Here is a 19,101-nt window from a genome sequence, read left to right as displayed (position 1 = left end):
GTGCGTTACCATGTAAGGAGATGCCAAGCGAGTCGAAAGTGCTGGGGCACAGGTAGCAAAAAGAGAAGAAAATGATCAGGTCTGTATATTATTCACTTGCTCACTTAGGAGTGAGTGTATGTGGTTCAGCTCTTTAAGGTTAATTCCTGATTGAAACACTGGCTTTGCCACTGACTCGCCGACAACATAAGGGAGTTACTGAACCTCCTTCTGCTCCTTACGGCACACAAGATGCAAAACCGAAAGTCCTGTTGTAGTTGGCCCTGCCATAGGTAGTTTATCCCCTCATGTCAGGAAGACATTTTGGGCAAAGGTACTTGTGGAACATCTTAGTCTGCATTTTTCTGCCCAGGCCAGGTTGGTCCAATTTGTGGATTCAACCGCAGAATGAAAGCAATACTGTAAATCAAACAACCGGCCACCTGAAATGGTGGGGTTAGTAGGCGCAAGAGCTTACCAGGAAGGTTTTTCATATTGCTTGACAGCCTTGCTTCTAGAGGGGACCACTCAAGTTTTGCTGCATGTTTAGCACTGGCCTTCGTGAGCGCTGTGGACTGCACTGGGAACAAAGAAGGAACAGGCCAAGCCGATTACATGCGCTTTCACATCGCATTTGTTTGGGCAGGTCAGCAAGATTAGGACAACAGAAACTGAAACCGGTAAAGACCTGAGTATTGTGATGGAGATGAAATGAAAAATGAACTCTTTACTGGTGCGGTCTTTTGAAAGACTGTTAAAGAAAAAGAAGGAGTGCTATAGCCTCCACACAAAATGGTCTACTCCCTGTCCCCACCCCCGTGACCCAAAGTGTAATTTCTAATTAAAGCTGTAATCGACTGCTGCGGCAGCCAGGGCAGTGCAGTAGTGGACCAGGAGGAAGCTTAGCGGAGCTACACCTTGTTTTCCTTGGAGCTGTGCAGAAGGAAGGGTGGGCAGGGGCTGCCACACTGGCGATGAAAGGAGACAGTGGCTTTCATTAACCTCCATCGCAGATAAGCAGCCACACACAATGGCTGCCACCCAGGATTAGCACTGAGGGGAGAGTGCTGCTCCACACCGGAGGCCTTTCGCACAGAAAGGAATCAGGGATGCCATCTAGTGTCAGCCAGAGAGCATGGCAGGCTTCTAGCCCTGTGAGGTCTCCTGTTGCCAACTTCTAGATGGTCACAGATGATCCAGACACTTGTTAACTTACAGGAAAGAACACATTTCCTCTGCTGGATGAGGAAATGGTGCATGTCTTTCTAAATAAACTCTGGATCAATGGCCTGCTCGGACTCAAACATCGTGCATCACTGATGAACTGTTGTGAACAGACTGATGTGATCTGCTTTCAGGTTGCTGAGTTGGTATTTCAGAAAAAGGATAAAGAGTAAGAGGTGTGACCTCAGACTTGAGTGAGGTTGTTAGATAACTACCACAGGAATCAGATCTCGGGCTCCAGCTCTTTCTTGTCTCTATCAATGAATCTAAGCTCTAGTATAGTAAGTAAATCTGTGAAATTACAAAAAAGTCGTCTAAAAGCACACTACTAATATAAAGTGACTTGGGTCAAATTCAGTACTGGATTGGAAAGGCATCTGACAAATGAATTTGTGTGTTCAATTTGTTTATTGGATTTTTAGAAAAGGCAAAAGAATATTGTGGGGTATCATATAATATTGGGTAAATGTGAATAGCTGTCGTGGTATGACAGGCTGAAATTTAACAGATCTATGTGCCAGAAGCAAGAACAGGTATTTCAGTTGTCACATGGGTGATATTGGACTCAAAGAAACACAAATCTAAGGGTTAATGCAAACCTCATTACTTTCTTCAACTAGATGTGATGAACTACTCTAAAATTCCATAGAATGCTTGAATATATTAAGAAAGTAGAATTTGCCGTGCCACAAAAAAAATACACAGAAGTGTATGATAGGTTGTAAAAGACTAGGTAAACAAAAAGGAAAGTAAATATATTAGAAGGTTACAGTGTGACTAAAGGCACAAGAGGTGACATAATACCTGGTATTATTTAATAATTATTCTATTTAATAATTCTTAAATAATTACCTGGTATAACTTATATTATATTGAATATAAATAAATATATTCTATTAATTTATTTAATGTTCTTAAAATTGTATTTTAATAATTTTATGGCTTGTTTACTTTTCCTTATCTACAGCTTTTTTCTGCGGCCAAGCGCAGAACCCAAAAAAGTGAAATGCAAGTAATTGCTTTCATTATGTGCGTTCCCCCCCTTAAAATCACGCACACTTCAGCTTTAGGGTCCATTTTGTCAGCATCTCATGTCTAAAAGAAAACTAGTTACACATGCCATTTAAAGGAACTCCATTTGAACTGTAAAACTCACAGGAAACTCAGTTACAGGCTAGGAAAGGACTGTTTGATCATGTTACTACTTGGATCATATCCAGTCACAGCTGTGGCGTTCTCGGGCAAGACAGAGATTTTTTTCCATCTCTGTTAATTTTGTTTTATTTTAATAACTTCATTTTATGTTTTCATCACGTTGTCCTACGAGTGAATTTTGTTTAAAAAAGTCCATCTCTTTTGAGTCCAAGAGATGGCGTACTGGTTGTCTCTCACACACAATCGTTACAGAAACGTCTTTTTCTAGACTTAACTGAAAGGAAGGCAAAGAGTGCTACATGGTGCCCGGTGGTAAAGACCACTTTTAGATAAGACTCCCAGCATGTGGATCTTCCCTGGTCACCTTGTGACTTCACTTTAAGAGGAAAAAGATTGTTAGCACAGCTTGTGTTTTATGAAGCTCCAGTTTCTGATTCATTTTGTTTTCGAGGGAAAGAGTTGAAAGTGTCGTGAATATTGCGGGGGGCACTGTCAGTCTTTCCCAGCCAGGCTACAAATCTTCCTGGCTTGGCAGTCTGGTTTACCGAACTCTTTAACGATGCAGTCACTCTTCTGTGAAAGTCACCTTAATGACTTGATTGTATTTCAAAGGAATTGGATCATATTCTGCGGGTCTGCAGTTCATGTTTCATGATTAATGTGTTTGGTGTGTATAGCAATGCTTTTCCTTTTTTTTTAAACTGAAGAATTCAGCTCCAAAGTCAACCTGGTAAAGCTTTGTATGCTGAGTCTAATGCCAAACACTGAAACACTTAACACCTTTTTCTCGATGGCGGAATCTGGGATCCTTTTGCGAGGCATCTGTTAGTAGAATATTCTGTGCGAGTGTGACTCAATGACTACAGCAATGAAGAGTTACATATTGCAGGAGCAATGGCCAGCCCTTTAAGGGTCAGAGAAAAGGCGACACATTTATAATAATGCTCCTCTCTGGTCGTTTAGACCACAGACAAGGTTTATTGAGTGGAGCTGCAGTTGTTCAAAATGCACAGCTCACAGTATTTATGGACATAATTTTAGCACAGCCTCTGCTGTTAGGCTGGGATTGTAAATATTTCTTCACAGCAGCTGCATTTATAGGCCTCTCGTCACTTCATCTGGGCTGTAATGGGTCTCTGTCTCCCTCCACAACACTTTTCCGACACCTGGAGAAGGAGAGTGGGGAACGTCTGTGCTTGCAGACAGCAGGCAGATTTTTTTTTCAGTCTTCACAAGACCCGGGACAAGTACTGACTTCCTGTCCAGAAGTGCTCAGTGTTTAGGATCTCAACAGCAAGATGTGGGTAGCTTGTGTCTGTGTCATCTGAGTGCGCGACCTTTCACTGCAAAGGAACAATTCAAAACCCATTTTCCGAAAAGATGCCAGAAAGATGACTGTGTTTAATTCAGATGCCAGCCTGTTCTACTGACTTTGTACAGCATGACAACCATATTGTCAGCTCTGTAATGATATCGAAGGAGGAAAGGAGCTGGTTGGACACCCACAGTAAAAAAACAACAGTCCAACAGTAAAGAGTCTGTTGCTGTGATGTCATATTCACTACCTTGTGAAATCATTGGCAATAGCCACTGTTCCAAGGCCAAGGTTTTGCCATCCGCAGCATGTTTACTGTTAACACAGAGCAAATGGAAACCTACCCTCTCGCATGCGCAAGCCTGTTTTCAAGTCTTATTTTCAGAAGTGAAGCTCAGCTTCTCCTTGTATGTTTGCCTGCATGGCAAAACTGCCAGTGCCACACACACACGAGGAGTCCTTCACGTCTGAGTGACTGCTGGATCTGTTTGTCTGTCATTCTCCGTTAGGAAACTCTTTGTCACTGGAAGAAAGGCCTCCTTTTATTGGCTGCTTCTCTGGAAAACTGAGCCCCAAGCACCACATCAGAACGATCAGAGTTGTATTAAATGGCTCTTTTAGAGGGGAGCTGGGCGTTTCAGAGCTGGTTGCAGTCAGTCTTCCTGCATCCCTGCAGCTCAGCCCTAGAGGCAGCTTGTTCGACAGACACCGAAAGGGGTCTCTGCCTGCATTGGAATGAGGAGAACGAGGGCACTGCGTTTTCGTCCTGATTCATTAAAATAATGAACCGAATCCCTCCTACTGTGCCTTTTTCCACCTGTTCCGCCAAACCAGTTAAGACTTTTTAAAATGTTTTTCCCAACACTGCCACAAGGAAGTTACCCCTCGTGTAATTCCCAAGGTTCGTGTGTCCATGTCAGTTAGCGTCTCTGTTTTGCAGTTCCTGTGTTTTTCCACACCAAACTGCTGTTTCCTTTTATAGCCTTTTCCGGCTTCCAGCCAAACACAGGCACTGAAATTGCAGAGGCTTTCAGGGCAGCACTGGGGCAGATGTGACTGTAAGGCTTGGGCTGGGAGTCCTTCAAACCAAGGAAGGACTTTACTAGTGCAACATTCTTTGGAAGGCCACCTTGGTGTTGTGCTAGGTGAAAAGGGGGCCGACTTTAAACCTACAGACAAGAGGTCTGTGAGAGAGAGTGTTTTGTCAACACAGCAGACTTTGTCGAACTTTGCGCAGCACTGACTTTGCTTTGTTTGGGTGCGCTGCGAGGCCAGCCAACATGTTTAGCTCATGACATCACCCAGTTTCAAAACCGCACTCTTCAAACTGCTGCTGCAGTATTGCTTATGAGGGATGTGATTACGGTCAGTTCTCGACACTGACAGCATTTATTTATACTCCAGATGCTGCTGTTACTGAAGACAGCTGGTGGCAAATACTCCTGTTTTGAGTGGGGAAAACCCATGCACAGATTGACATACAGGGGGCTATTAAAGTAAATGGGCCTAATGAAACACCTGTACTGTGTAGACCATGTCTCTTGTTGCAGTGGGATTTCATACATCGACAGTTGGGGCCAGGGGACATACTCTCAAGTACAATGGCACGTGACATCAGAGGATGCACACTGACAGGGGCACAGACAGAGGTCACATTGTACCAGTATATCTTCCTCTCCTCTGAAGAGAGATTCTGTCCACCGAATCACATTCCTCACGGTTGTGGATGTCTTAAGTTCCATTGCTCAGTACTTTGGCTCTCAGAGTAGGTGTCTGAATAGGCCTGGTACCTCTGTAAGCACCCTGTGTATACAGAGCATCCCAGTGTTATATTAGGATGTCTGTAGAGAATACGGTGGTGGGTGATGGAAGTTGTAGGATCCCATTCTCTTTGGGTAGAGGGAGGTGCTGCTCATTTCCAATGTTTTCAAGGCTGTCTAGTGGCCATGGCAGTCTGTAAGCACGCTGTTGGGTATCAGTTCAGTTTAATCACGTGCCCTCTTTCAGATGGGGGTCCAGTTATGGAGGGTAGCCAGCTTTTGTCAAGGGGATTCAGAAGACTACACGCCTCTCTTTCCTCTCCCATTTCCTACACAACCAGCCAAACATTTACCACAAAATACAGATTTTAATTTGGCTCAATGTTCACTCATGACCGAATACTGCATTCTCAGAATTGATCATTTTGGACAGTCAAAACCTCCTCCTGGCTCAAAGAAAATGGGTTTGTCAAAAGAATTTATTTCAAGGGTAAGGGGGTCAGTTTAGGCGGATGGTAACTACCGCCCGGAAACATTTCTGCTTGTTGCCTCTAATTCGGCTTCTTCCTGATTTTTTTTTCCTCCTCTCCTTTTTTATCACCAGTCAAGAGTTCAGTTTCTTTAGGCCTTATGAAACTTTGTTTTATTTTTATCTCCTGCTCGCAAGTATTCCGAAAAAGCAGGAGACACACAGGCCTCATTCCTCCACGCAAAGGAAGTCCATGGCACTGGGGTTGCTGGATGGAAATGGGAGTTGCTTTGGCCAACAAAAACAGACAGAGGAAAAATGGCTGCCGATGAGTTTATTTCTGGTCTGTCCGTCTTGGGAACGGAGACGCAGCCCCTTACGATCGAGTGGTGCTTTTCTCCCGCATCCTTTCAGAAGGTTCCAATATCTGTGGGGATCTCTGCCCAATCACTCGACTTTTCTAGGTTCTTTCCCATGGTATTGTTTTTCTCTCTCACTGATTTCCTTTTCACAGGCATCGAGACTCATTAAGGAAGTTGCTGCAAAGGCAGTAAAGACACAAAGTGTTGAATTGGCTCCTGTCAAGTTGAGTGTTGAAGGCAGTGCAATGTATTACAAGATAATAATGTGAACTTGAGAGCGTGTTTATGGGAGGGCAGGCGATTTATATCCTGAGGTATCATACAGTAGGGAGAAGTATGTTGCGTTTTGTCCTCTGTAAGTGACTCTTAAGAGCTGTCCTCAAGTACAGTACTGAGGATGGCTGCATAACATGTCTTATTATATGCTTCAAATATTAGGGACTGTATGAAATTCAGTTAATTTTGAAATGTCTTTATTGATAAAGGTGGAAGTCCATTCCTTTCTGTATCTGAAAGGCAGCTTATTCCTGGTGAGGCTCAGGGAATCCCAGAGCCCAACCCAGAAGCACAGGGGGCGAGGTGGGAGTTACGAAATCCAAGATACTAGCATCCTGGAGGGCTTGTGTTACACCTGTTTAGCCTTCTCGGTTTGTTTGTTGACTGGGGAAAAAAAACAGACAGTACATAGTCTACAAAGACAGCCCTTCATATGTTTTAAGTAGGAACCAACCTTAAAGATTTCACGGGGTTTTTGCAAAACTCTTAAACTTCGAAGACAAAGAAAAAATTCTGCCCAGGGGAGTAGCTATGTAATATGACCATAGTCTGAGATTTATGTAAGTTAAACTAAAAAAAATTGGAAATATTTAAGTAAAAATGTAAATCTTTGAGATTCTGGTTAACTTTGAAGTATGAGGATAGGCTGAAGGAACTTGAATAGTTTCACTCTCGGTTCCCCCTAGTTGAAAGGAAACACAGCCATGTTTATTTCAGCAAGGGGAACGTGAAGGTATACAAATAACACTTGAAAATGTTTTTGGAGCAGATCGACCTACAGGGTGCACATAAAAGGAAAATATAGTTTTTTTTTATGTGGTACAGGATTGCAATGATGATAAAATCAATGCATATTGGACAAAGGTGTTTATTAAAATGGATGGTGGTCTACACTGAACTGTGGTTGCATTTCTTTCTATACAGCTGGAGGGCTTTTGTCAGAAACATCCTGAAAAGTGTTTAATTTAACACTCGAAAAAGCTTCTTTGCCAAGCACCGGGGTAAGGATAGGGTCTTTCCATGCGTAGTTTCAGTGTTCTGACTGGCCGTGGAAGATGGCCACCCTTCCTGGCTGCGAGTGCTGTGCAGACTCGTCTGAGTCCCTCTCTCTCTCTCTCTCTCTCTGTGGCCTTGCAGGAGCAGAGTCCAGCCATGGCACCTCGGCTACAGGATCCGTCGTCCATGGTACGAGCTTCTCCCCGGCCGGGGCAGGGCAACGGCTACAGCCTCCTCTTCAAGACCCAGTTCATGAGGAAGCAAGCCCAGGTTGGTCATTCAGGTGTCTTCACGCAAACCAGGCCCGGTTCACTCTCCACCACTGCGCACGCATCCTGTTTCATGGTGGTTACAGTGCTTGCAGTGGCGCATGAAATTGCTGATAATTTCTCCTCACTGAAAAGTTTTCTGTTCTTTTAAGCAAGTAAGGAGATCCGATTGTCTTAACACCGTCACTGTCCTGAAGACATCCAGTGTCTCATTGTTTTAAGTCTTTGACCCTGCCTCTGGTGTCTTAAAGGCTGTTTTTAAAGTTTATTCGCTGTCTCAGTGTTTTGGCATTTGATTCATGATTTTCCCATCATTCTTGTCTGTGCAATTTGAATTTTGGTGCAGTCTATGACCATAAGTACAAGATCCAATAAGTAAAGGTTTATTCCATGCTGAACAGAGAAGAAAAGAAACACGTTTCGGCTGTGCAGCCTTCTTTGGGTGTCACTAGATGTAAAAAAAAGAAAAAGATAAGTGCTAGATGCAGTGGTTTGTCCAAGTCAACGCTTGTGCATTCTCCACACCCCAGGTATTCCACTATGCCTGCTCTTTGAGCTGCCCTGCTAGCTGTTACAGTAAGCAAGCCCTTTAAGAACAGTTGAAAGGGATATTGACAAAACTGAAGACAAAAAAATGTGTTTATTAAAGAACTGTTTTTCATTTTAGTTAACAATGCCGAAAAGTTGCCAAAAATGAACCACAATGATGGTAGTGGGGACTAAATGGCTTTGCGTTTTTGTTTGACGAGACAAAGTTACTTGTTTGAGGAAAAAGAAAAAAAACCGATACAAATTAATTTTGGCACAGGAGCTTCATCATTTATGCTTTTACCATCTATCCAGCAAATAATACAGGCATTCAAGTAATTGTAAACTGTAGACTATAGACTGATTGCTAATAACAGATGCTAATATTGTATGGTTATTAGTACGTATTTGCAAGTGTTGGGGGTAACCGATTAAGTATTGGGGTGTGCCGTTTCTTTTTCTTTTCTATTTTGTTTTCTTTCTATCCAGGACTCTCTTATTGTGTGTTAATTTATGGGCGCCTAGATAAACAATGCGAAGGTTTTTAGGCTGTACTAGAGTAAGAAACCAAGAGAACATTGATAAACAGGGAAACCACAAAACACCTAACAAGGCTTGTCTTGTAGCCTCCACCTACCCAGAATCACAGCGGGAATCATATTTGTATGGTACAGGTTACTTTTGCTGAACAGACATCAGCTGAGTAGCGCAAGAAGTTTGAAGTGGCTGATTTTGGGGTCGTGTGAAATGACTAGAAATTGCACTCGTTTCAGAAGCAGCGACCACTGGATCAGCTGAATGGAGGCCAGATGTCAGAGTGCCAGCAGATCCCATTTCAAGGTAAGCACACAGGGCACCAGGTTAAAGTTGTGTTCTTCCTTGTGAAATCTGTCTTCTTTGTTCAGCTAATATCATGAATCACTGCTGGGTTTTAAAATCAATCTCACCTTCTTTTTAGGCTGAGAAGTTAGTGCTTCTCTGTTAACCTTCTGGAGGATTAAACCTGATTAATCAATAAGGAATATCTTACATGTAGTAAGAGCTGCTTGTATTTGTGTGGGTGCACCACATTACAGGGAAATGTACTACTGTTTGTTCCTGTGTGTTCTCTGGAAATGTCCTATTTTGTCACAATTTAAAACATATTTCAAACATCTTGCTGAACTGCACTGTGATGTCTTGCAACCCTACAGTATCCTAGATTCAGACCTGTGGATTGTGGCCCTTGTGGTGTGACCTTGCACTCAGTTGGGTGTCTTTACTGGTTGAGCTACTCGTGAGCCCCAGAAGTCTGATCATTTTAGAGCACTGGTATTCACTCCTGGTCCTGCAGGGCTGCATTGTCCTCTGATTTGTTTTGTATCCTACATCCTGAACATTCAAAAGACTTGATATGAATCAGTTCTTCACTTAAGTGCTCCTATTTCCAGGTCTTCATTTATTGAGGATTTTAAGGTAGTTACCAAACCTGGTCAGCTTCAGTCCCTCAGGAGCAGGAGTGAACTTCCCTAGTAGACAGATACAGAAGATAAGAAAAAACAAGCTTCCGAGTCAGCCAAGTCTAACAAGTTAGACCTGATCTTCCCTTTGTGGAGAACTGAACAAGAGGGCACTACTGAGAGGCACTTCTCCTTAGTACAAGCACTGTACTTTCCATCCCACCTGTCCAGAGGCAGGTTAAGGACATGTTTACTCATCCTGTTGTCTTTTGAATGGAAGCTACTGTATTTTTAGCAACAGCGATATTATTAGCAGGAAGAAGGTGTTGCTATGAAAATAGGCATTTAGAAGTAGTTTTTAATCTACTGTGCACAATGTCTGCAGAAAATGTTTGGTATTAGGGGAGTGACTGTTTTAAACCACAAAGGAATTGTGTTTAATTTTATTTTGGGATTTTGCGAAACCACTAATGGCTACGTTTGCAGTTTTTGTCTTTGGTTAAATCTTTCTCCACATTTTCAAATTCAGATATGTTATGTGAGAAAACGTCAGTTATATCGGGAGAAAAGAATCGCATACAATAAGCTCATCCTTTCATAGAATCAGCATCCATTCAGGATGTTGGCTCTGAAAAGCCAGTTTTACCATTCCTTCATGGCTGAGGCGAGCTGGAGGAGCAGTGTTTGAGTTTTCAAATGATTCAGATGATTTGTGTTTTGCTTTCAGGCGTCGGCAGGTCCCTTCCCGGTGACTGTGGGTACTCCATGCCCAACCCTCCTGCCAGCTCTTCCATGCTCTCGCAGAACCCCATGCTTGCCAACCGGATGGGCATGCCGGCAGGGCCTCTCTCCCAGCCCAGCCGCGCAATCGCCGCCTTTCCTGGCAACCCAGGAGCCAAGCAGGGCATGTACCCGCCGCCTTCTTCCGACTTCAACATGCCCCTGCGGCCCAGCCAGAGCATGTTGGGCATGGGGATGCACAGCCAGACGCCGGCCCGCACAGCGGTGGCAGCCTCCTCGTTCGGCGCCAGCACTCTGGCGCAGCCACACTTGAGACACGCTCTTGGGCAGCAGGGAGGCAGCTTGCCGCGGGTCATGGTCAACCCTCAGATGTGGCCGGCGCAGCAGGGGGTGCCGCGGATGAGCTCCGACGCGCAGATGGACCACAGCCTGCAGCCTTTCCCTGGCAGTCCCATGTTCCCCCAGCAGTCCATGAGGCCTGGCATGCCCGCCCCATACCCTCATCATCCTGGGGCCCCTCCCAACCAAATCGCACCCAACCTACCTGTCAGGCAGATGCAGAAACCGAGCCCTGCCCAGCCTGGCCCTGCTCTCAGCTCCCTGGCTGCACACTCAATGAGGACCAGAGGACCCTTGTCCGCCATGGCAGGAATGAAGCCAGTTCCACCCGGCATGGCTGGCCTGAACCAGGTCCATCCTGCCCAAGGACTTGCGCCCCCCAGCTACCCCACCTCCAGCAAACATCCAGGGGGATATAGCACGGGCAATCCAGGTGCCAAGCTACCCCAGTACGACTTCACCCAACACCAGAACAATGGCACAATGCCCGGGCCGGGTGGCAGCGGAGCTAATATCAGCGAGGTAGACTTCATAGACACTCTGGTGGGCTCCAACGAAGACTGGCTCAACAATCTGACAATGATTGATGAGTACCTGGAGCAGAACTCATAGGCAACCACATCCCACTGTCTGTGTCTGGGGGGGTGGGCTGGGGTCCGGGGCTAGTTGTGGATGTACAGAGCCATAAATATGGCATGGGTTTGTGAATTCGTAATATCGAATGCAGCAGCGCACTATGTTCAATGTGGGGAAGGCACCTTTCTCTTTCTCCTCTGCTGCCTTTCCAGAGGAGTGGCTTGCCAGCTGCTCATGGGGATCAGGCCCTGGGAAACTGCGTAGATTATCATGCATCTGGGTGCCATGTGTATGTATATATTTATGATACCCTGACTTCTTTCAAGAAAAAAAGTGGAGGTCAGTGAAATAGTATATCTACCAAACAGGCTAGAAGGACTGAGTGGCCCCCATGTTTGTCACCTGTCTAAATTTCTGAATTTACCCTAGGACCGCCTTCTGCTGGAGGAAAAGTGCTTTTGGCATCTTTAAAGATGCCCATACCCTTTTCTGTGTCTACATTCTATCCCGGTAACCGAATCTAATATCAGCAGCTGAAGAGCATCGAACCAGTGTTTTTCAAGCAGTGCTTTTTGTTACAGTTGATAAAGTGACATCTGTCGTGTACACTGGCAGTTGTGTTTGTGAGTCCATATACCCTCTGACTACCAGATTTGACCAGCATATACTGTAAAGAACAAAATAACTGATTCTGTGTTGCTGTGTTGCACCACTCACTGCTGGACTTTAAACTACAGCGAGACAGAATATCCTCTATGGGACAGAAGAACATCTCGGCACGCTTTTTTTGTAAGATTTTTGAAATCCTGAAACGTTCCGTACACGTGTGCAACCTTCCTAATTTTTTAAATTAGAGGCAGACATGGTTCATAAGGGAGTCTGCTTATTGTTTTCCATTATATTTTTTTTAAAAAAAGAAAGTATTTGGCCCATGTCCACATAGCAACAAAGAAGTTCAGTAGACGTGAGTGGTCTAGTACAAGCATCCTGGCATTTCATTGTAATTGAAACAGACTTTTCTGGGCCCACCTCCAAAGAAACTTATCTCAGTATCACACACACTGCTCACTTCTGGCAGCTAGACATCCCCTCCCTTTAAAAACTGTTAGAGTATGGAGAAGTGTTTTTTTTTCTCGAGATCTTACAAGTCAGAAAGCCATCTTTGACCGCTTGGCCATTCACAGATCACCCTTGGGAAAGAAACCTGACCCAGGTTTGTGTTTTGGCCTGGGTTTCTCTTTAGCTTTTGGGGATGAGTATTTTTTTCTGCACAATCTTAAAACAAAATATATTAAAAAAAAACAAAAAAGCAAAGCAGAAAAACAACACCAGTCAGTGTCTTTTTTTGAAAAGACTCCATCACTTTAAAATAACCTAGGGTCCACAAATGAACAGACAGTAGCTTCGACCTGTTAATGTATAAGAAAGGTCTGATGCTTGCCTCATGCCCATTTAGTCTGGATGAAAGGTCAGGCCGTTAAATCTTCAGGCTCCATTAGCTTCCAACAGTAAAAACAAGTAACCATTTTTTTTTTACCAGACAAGAACTTATAGAGGTAAGATGATCAAGAGTTTAAATTAAAGCAAAATGATTGACAAGTACTGATTTTTACTAATGTGAGTTAGTTATATATGAGGGATCTAGGCCCCAAAATATTTCAGAGAAGCAATCTGCTAAATGCTTCCATCTCTACAACCTTGACCCGACACTTAACTTGGTATGGACTTTATGACTTTGTCATGTTTCAGACATTAGAATGATACATGAAGGCTTTTAATGAATTAACAAGGGGAGATGGCCTGATCTCTAGATCTTAGCTGCCAGACATCTTCCATTAACTGCTCGTTTATCCTTCTGGACTGTGCTGTATGCAGAGGTAAAAAGCAAGGTGTATAACAACACTATGCAGCTGAACACGAACAAAAATGAAAAATATGCTTGAGCCAAATAGAGAAGAATCAGCCATTTGGGTGACATTTGCAGGTTTTTTTACTCACCAAGACAAAAGCCTTCACAGCAGGCAGCTCTTGGTTTGGTCGCAATATTATTCAGCAATCAAGCTGTTGGGACCTAAAGCTCAATTAGGCATTGGCTGTGGCTAGAGACCCCAAACCACTTCTTTTGTACAGTAACCTTCCTACGGCTCAGCAGGCAGGAGGCTGAGCAATGTGTCCGTTTACAGCACAAAGGCAGAAGAAGATGTTCAGAAACCTTAAAAACATGGTCACCATTTCAAAAAAGAAAGAAATCAAGTGGTGTGAAACTTGCTCCACTCCACCAGAAGGAAAAATAACTAAGGATTTGTTTTTTAAGTTCACCACTAGGTGTGAAAGCAGGCTGTGCTTTCTTTTCCAATTGGTGTTCGATCCAGACTCATTTCCCGGAAAGCAACAAGAGATTTATTCTTTTACTTTTTTTGTAGTGTGCGTGTATGAGAGAAAGACATCAAAACAGATATACAAAATCTGAACTTAAAAGCACTTTTCCTCCTCATTGCTTCTCTCCGTTAAGCTGTCTGGCCTGTTTAGTGTTAGAATCTCTCTTTCATCCCTCACAAGGTGAACCTGACACAGTCACCAGGCCAGCACGCGTGAATTAAGGGGGATCTTGAGCAGTGAAAGGGTTAAAACTGTCAGTCCATCATGACGGCTTCCCAGCAGCCTCCTGGCTCATCTTGGTGACATGCAACTGTTGTTTGGTTTGTGGCAAGGTCCTCTCTAAAAAAATGACTTCCTTGGCTGGCGGGAGAGTGCGCTGCTGCTATGGCGATGGCTTTTCTATTAGTTCCGCAGGGGCTTGTACAGGGGATTGTACATAGTAAACTATTTTGTAAATTGTTTTCTTAAGCTATACATATAAAAAAAGAAGTACCCGTATTTATACTTCTTTTCCAAAATCCTTTGTAAATAAAATAAAAACCAACAAAACAAAAAAAAACAACAACAAATATAGCTTAAAACAGATTTGTTTTATAATAGGAAAATTCATTTATTTTAATTTGTTTTAAATATGCAGACTATACTGTTAGTTTTGGTAATACTGTGTATTACAATGTTAAAATATTTGTTATGTTTTTGACATAACACAATCTCTGGTCGCTGCTGAAAGGCTTGCGTGTGGGGACAGGTAGAAAGCTCAGAAAAAGCTGTTTGTCTTCAATTCGAACCCTGGTGCCACCTCCCTCTCCTTTCCTCCCAGCACTCTTTTTAAGTTTATTATACTGAGTTTTTGTCATGTCTGGAGTCTAAGTCGCACTCTGTAACATGTTTATCAAACTGTAAGCTCTGGCTACTTTCCTCACAGAATACCACCTGGCTGTGCTCTCAGTCACACTGAATGTTATCTTTCTGCATAAAAGCAGTGGCTCTTCGGCTGAGCTGCAAAGTTCTTCCCAAACAAGTGAGTTTGAGTGAGCTGAGGCTGCTAGGTCCTCTGCAGTTTATTTAAATCTGGTGGACAGACGTTTTCCATCAGAGCAGTTTTGTTCAGGTTTTGGACTGGCTGCAGTTCTTATTGTCATTTCTTTGTAATTTATTTTTTGTCTTTTCTAAGGAACATTAAAAACAAAAACATCCCAATACTCCTTGGTCAGTTGTATTATTGACTGTTTAACCTGTTGGGGTCTTGTGATGTGTAGAGATGTACAGTAGCTTCGCTGCACTGATGAATGCTCACTGGAGGGGTGTTATAGCAGCCCATGTCCTGGGGCTGTTTCACGGAAGCACTCCATCTCTAACTAAAGGCAGTTAAAAGTATTGAGAGCTCTCCCAGGCTGGAACAGGAGGAGACAGGCTGTCAGTCAGACTGGTTTGCATAGTTGATCAACGATGGTACCATGGTCACTTGCATCTGTCTTTACCTTGGAACTGAGCCAGTATGAAGCACAGATCCTAATAAAACTTGCCAGGTGGGCCATGTTGCTTCTCCATTTTGTCCCAGGTCATGGGATCCAGTAGCTGTGACTCCTGAGTACTTTTCAGTCTTGTCATCTTCCTTTGGAATGAGTTGCTGGTTAAGTGTGGGGTATTAGTGGGATGGAGAGGGGGAGGAGCTGTTTGTTTTTGTGTGCTGGATTGTTTTCCAGCAGCCCGGTGTGCTGAAAAACACATTTCTTTGTTACAAGTATTAGGACTGTGGGCACCTTATTTTGTGGGTTCTGTTCTAACAGAGATGACTATAAGCCATTACAGTTTGCAATATTGTTCATTTCTTTTGTCTTAATATTTTTAGTTTCAAAATAAAACTGTATAAATTGAGAAAAGGCCTTTTGTCACCTCAGTACTTTGTGTTGCATCTTACGTGCATCTTGCTTCTTCTTGTTTATTGTGTGACATTTCCTACAAAATGCCATGTCTTCCACAGTAATGGAAGTAAATAATGAAAGTTTCATATCCTGCTGGAAATAACTTAGACCTTTCACACATTTTGGCTGGCTGATTGTTGAGCTTGAAAAGTGCAAATGCTTAATTCATTCACAGGTAAATGATGCAATGTTTAAGCTAGAAACAATTAAATTAATATTTAATTTTTCAAGTAAACTGACACTTCTCAATAAATGTAGCCTATTTCCCTTCTCAATTAAAGCTTGGTTATTTCATAATCACAAATACCTCCATGTGCCTCAGTGCTCCCCTGCCTGGGAGCAGCACAACCTGAGATGCATTTTGTCACCTTTTATTGTTCATTTGAATAGTACAAACAACCACTGGAGTTAACTCTTTATTCTTTACAAGGAAAAATATGAAGGACTTTTTATCTGCAACAGAATGGAGTTAGAATCCCAATGCATTGATAGTCTAAATCCACATTTAGTTCCATCATTTCTGTGGGAGTCTATGCTCAGATCTGCTTGCAGCCTTATTGCCCTGCAACTGGCAACCCACTGAAGCTCAGCAGGTGTGAGCCTGGTCAGTACCTGGATGGGAGACCTCCTGGGAAAAACTAAGGTTGCTGCTGGAAGAGGTGTTAGTGGGGCCAGCAGGGGGCGCTCACCCTGAGGTCAATGTGGGTCCTAATACCCCAGTATAGTGATGGGGACACTAAACTGTATAAAGGCTCTGTCCTTCCAAGAAGTGACAGGTGTAAAACTGTGGTCCTAAGTGGTCAGTGGTCAACAAAAATCCTAGGGCGTTTCTTGTAAAGAGTAGGGGTGTTACTCAGACATCCTGGCCAAATTTCCCATTGGCCTTACCAGTCATGGCTTCCTAAAAATTCTCATCTATGAACTGGCTTCATTACTCTGTTGTCCTTCACACTAATAGCTGACATATGGTGAGCATACTGGCGCACTTTAGCTGCTGTCAAGTTTAAGCAGTTATTGTTATTATTTATCAGCATATAATTCAGAATATGGAAAATGTAAAATATTTAATATGATGGATATTCTGTTGTATCCTCAGTCAGCATCACAATTCACCACAATAAGGCTGCACAAATCAGGCTCTCCGAGTCGTTTATTTTGCAAGAGAATCTTCAACTTTGTATAGTGGAGGATCTTTCGAAAGGCTTCACTTTACTGCCACCTGCTCTCGAGTTTTTGAATTGCACCAGCATGAGTTTAGGGATCCATGCTGTGCTGAATGTCCTGTAAAGTAAAAAGAAGAAACATGTTTCAGCCATCGAGCCTTCACCTATGTCAGGCCTGAAGAAGGCTCAATGAAAAATGTCTTCTTTCTATTTTTAGTAGCCTATATGCCTTAGACACAGGCGTATTGTTGACTAAGGTTTAAAACTGGCAGGTGGTATGCTGTTAGGGAGAAAAATCAGCATTTCTGCTATCTGAAAAAAAGAAGAAAGAGAACACAACGTTTCGGCCGTGGAGCCTTCTTCAGGTGTGTTTTTTTCAGCATGGAATAAACCTATTACTTGTTCTTTTGCAACCTACGCATGCTGACACAGCTCCCCACCTGAACTATTTCTGCTATCTGTAAAGCAGGCAGCGTTTACTCTGTTTGGAGGACATTCCTTTCCATATAGTCCAAGTACAAGCTTATTCTGTGCCACCAGAAGAGAGAACCAGAGGTTTGGGCCTTAAAGAGACAGGTGGTGAAAGTACCTCTCTGTTCGGGAGAATCTGCAGGGAAATTCCACAGTGGGCTGTGGAAAGCCTTCACTTCCCCTTCTGCCTGCATTTGAAGCTACGGTATTGTTCTGTTATCTTGGTCTTGGAAGAACTGTTACTACTGCTACTATCACAACAGATACCAGGAAGCAAGAGAAGACAACAACACAGGTATACAGATAATCCATTATTTTGTGAATGACTACTATAGTAAAGCAATGTTATCAGCATTCTACTCTAAATTTAATATTGTGATAGTGTGAGGAACTGTGGTGGTATAGTGTCCAGAGTACAGTCCTGTCTGGCACTCTGTAGTTATGGGATAATCTCCAGGTTGCCAGGACTCTCTCCGAGACTATCAGCTGTGGGATAATGGATTATTGCTTATTTTCATGAATTCAATCCTGATCTGAGGCAGGGACTCTTCTCTGTTGATGCTTGTACTGGAGACATAGTGACATCTGGTCTCTGCTCTGCTGAACTCCTAGTTGTTTAATTGAACGCCTAGTTAAAACTTTCTCTCAGTCGGCGTGATCAAGGCATTTCATGAAAAGTGTTGCCAGCTCCTAAACCCTTCTGAATTGAAATTTGTAATGCTTTGCAAGAGTTTAAGAAGAAGTATAAAATTCAAAATGTAATATTCCCTGAAGTGAGGGTTTCAGTAATTAAGCGCTCCCCTGTAATTAAAACTGGAAGGTAGGGATACGGTAAAGTAAATTGTGATGATAACATTTGTGGATCTTAGATAGCAGTGCTACCAATTTATTTTATTACTCTGGTCTTATTCTAGAACACTGTCACTTACTGAGGTACTTGTACATCCCTCTTTGTCCAGACATGTCACTCTCTACTTATGCATTTATTGTATACCCTAATTCATTAGGAACCTCACTTTTCCACTGCTTGAGCTGAAATCTGCTAGGCTCAGGTGGAAGTGAAATTATCGCTCTATGGTCACTTGTCAGAAAACCAAGACCACATTAAACAAAAAGGCTTTCTTGGGGAAAATACAGTATTTGACCTAAGGGAGGATGTTATAAGCCTCCTGGTCACAACAGGAGATAGAAATACTGCAAATAATTTTAAAGTGTAAAAATAGACACCACTCAAAAAACCTTCACTCTGAACATGGATACATGTGTCTGAAATCCATCTACACATTGTTCATTTTAAATGTAGGTGATATTAAGTGGCCAGTAATGCAGGAGACTCAAGCTGGCATTAAATACCCTATTTAAAATGTGGAATAGGCGTATGTATTGTACATTTTGAGTTAACGTGATGTGTAGAGTACTTAAATACACTGAGATTGGTGTAGGAATCAGTTCTGGTTCTTGGGAAAGTTTCAACCCAAATTAAACCTCCAGAAAGATGTCCTTTGTGTTTCCTGAAAGCAGTAGTTCATTTGAGGGCACCTGTTAGCAAAAAAATATATTTTTAAAGTGTTTCAAGAAAAGAGGTGCAGTTCTTTGAGTTGCTGGAAACCAAATGGCCTGATTTTCTGCTCTTCTGCATGCTGAGTGATAAAGATAGACAATTAAAAATAACCCACAGGAACTGTGAGCCATCAGCCTACCCAGTTAACCTCTTCGATTAGATTGAAGACGGCAG

At 42.9% G+C, this 19,101-nt stretch overlaps 1 protein-coding gene across 3 annotated transcripts in view; it reads left to right on the top strand.

The window, feature by feature from the left end:
• Window positions 1-15,009, top strand: part of si:ch73-211e3.1 (mastermind-like domain-containing protein 1) — a 124,164-nt gene extending 109,155 nt beyond the window's left edge. For 2 of the 3 annotated variants that reach the window (XM_015351430.2, XM_015351432.2), the window contains exons 3-5: window positions 7,678-7,806; window positions 9,107-9,173; window positions 10,500-15,009. In XM_015351430.2, the coding sequence (XP_015206916.2) occupies window positions 7,678-7,806; window positions 9,107-9,173; window positions 10,500-11,464 (1,161 nt within the window). In that variant the 3' untranslated portion in view covers window positions 11,465-15,009. The remainder of the gene's footprint in view (window positions 1-7,677; window positions 7,807-9,106; window positions 9,174-10,499) is intronic. The other variant, XM_015351431.2, reaches the window with a different exon arrangement.
• The last annotated feature ends 4,092 nt before the right edge of the window (window positions 15,010-19,101 follow it).

The sequence above is a fragment of the Lepisosteus oculatus genome, chromosome 8, assembly GCF_040954835.1.
Source record: "Lepisosteus oculatus isolate fLepOcu1 chromosome 8, fLepOcu1.hap2, whole genome shotgun sequence".
Classification (NCBI taxonomy): Eukaryota; Metazoa; Chordata; class Actinopteri; order Semionotiformes; family Lepisosteidae; genus Lepisosteus; species Lepisosteus oculatus.
This window is presented reverse-complemented; position numbering and strand designations above follow the sequence as displayed.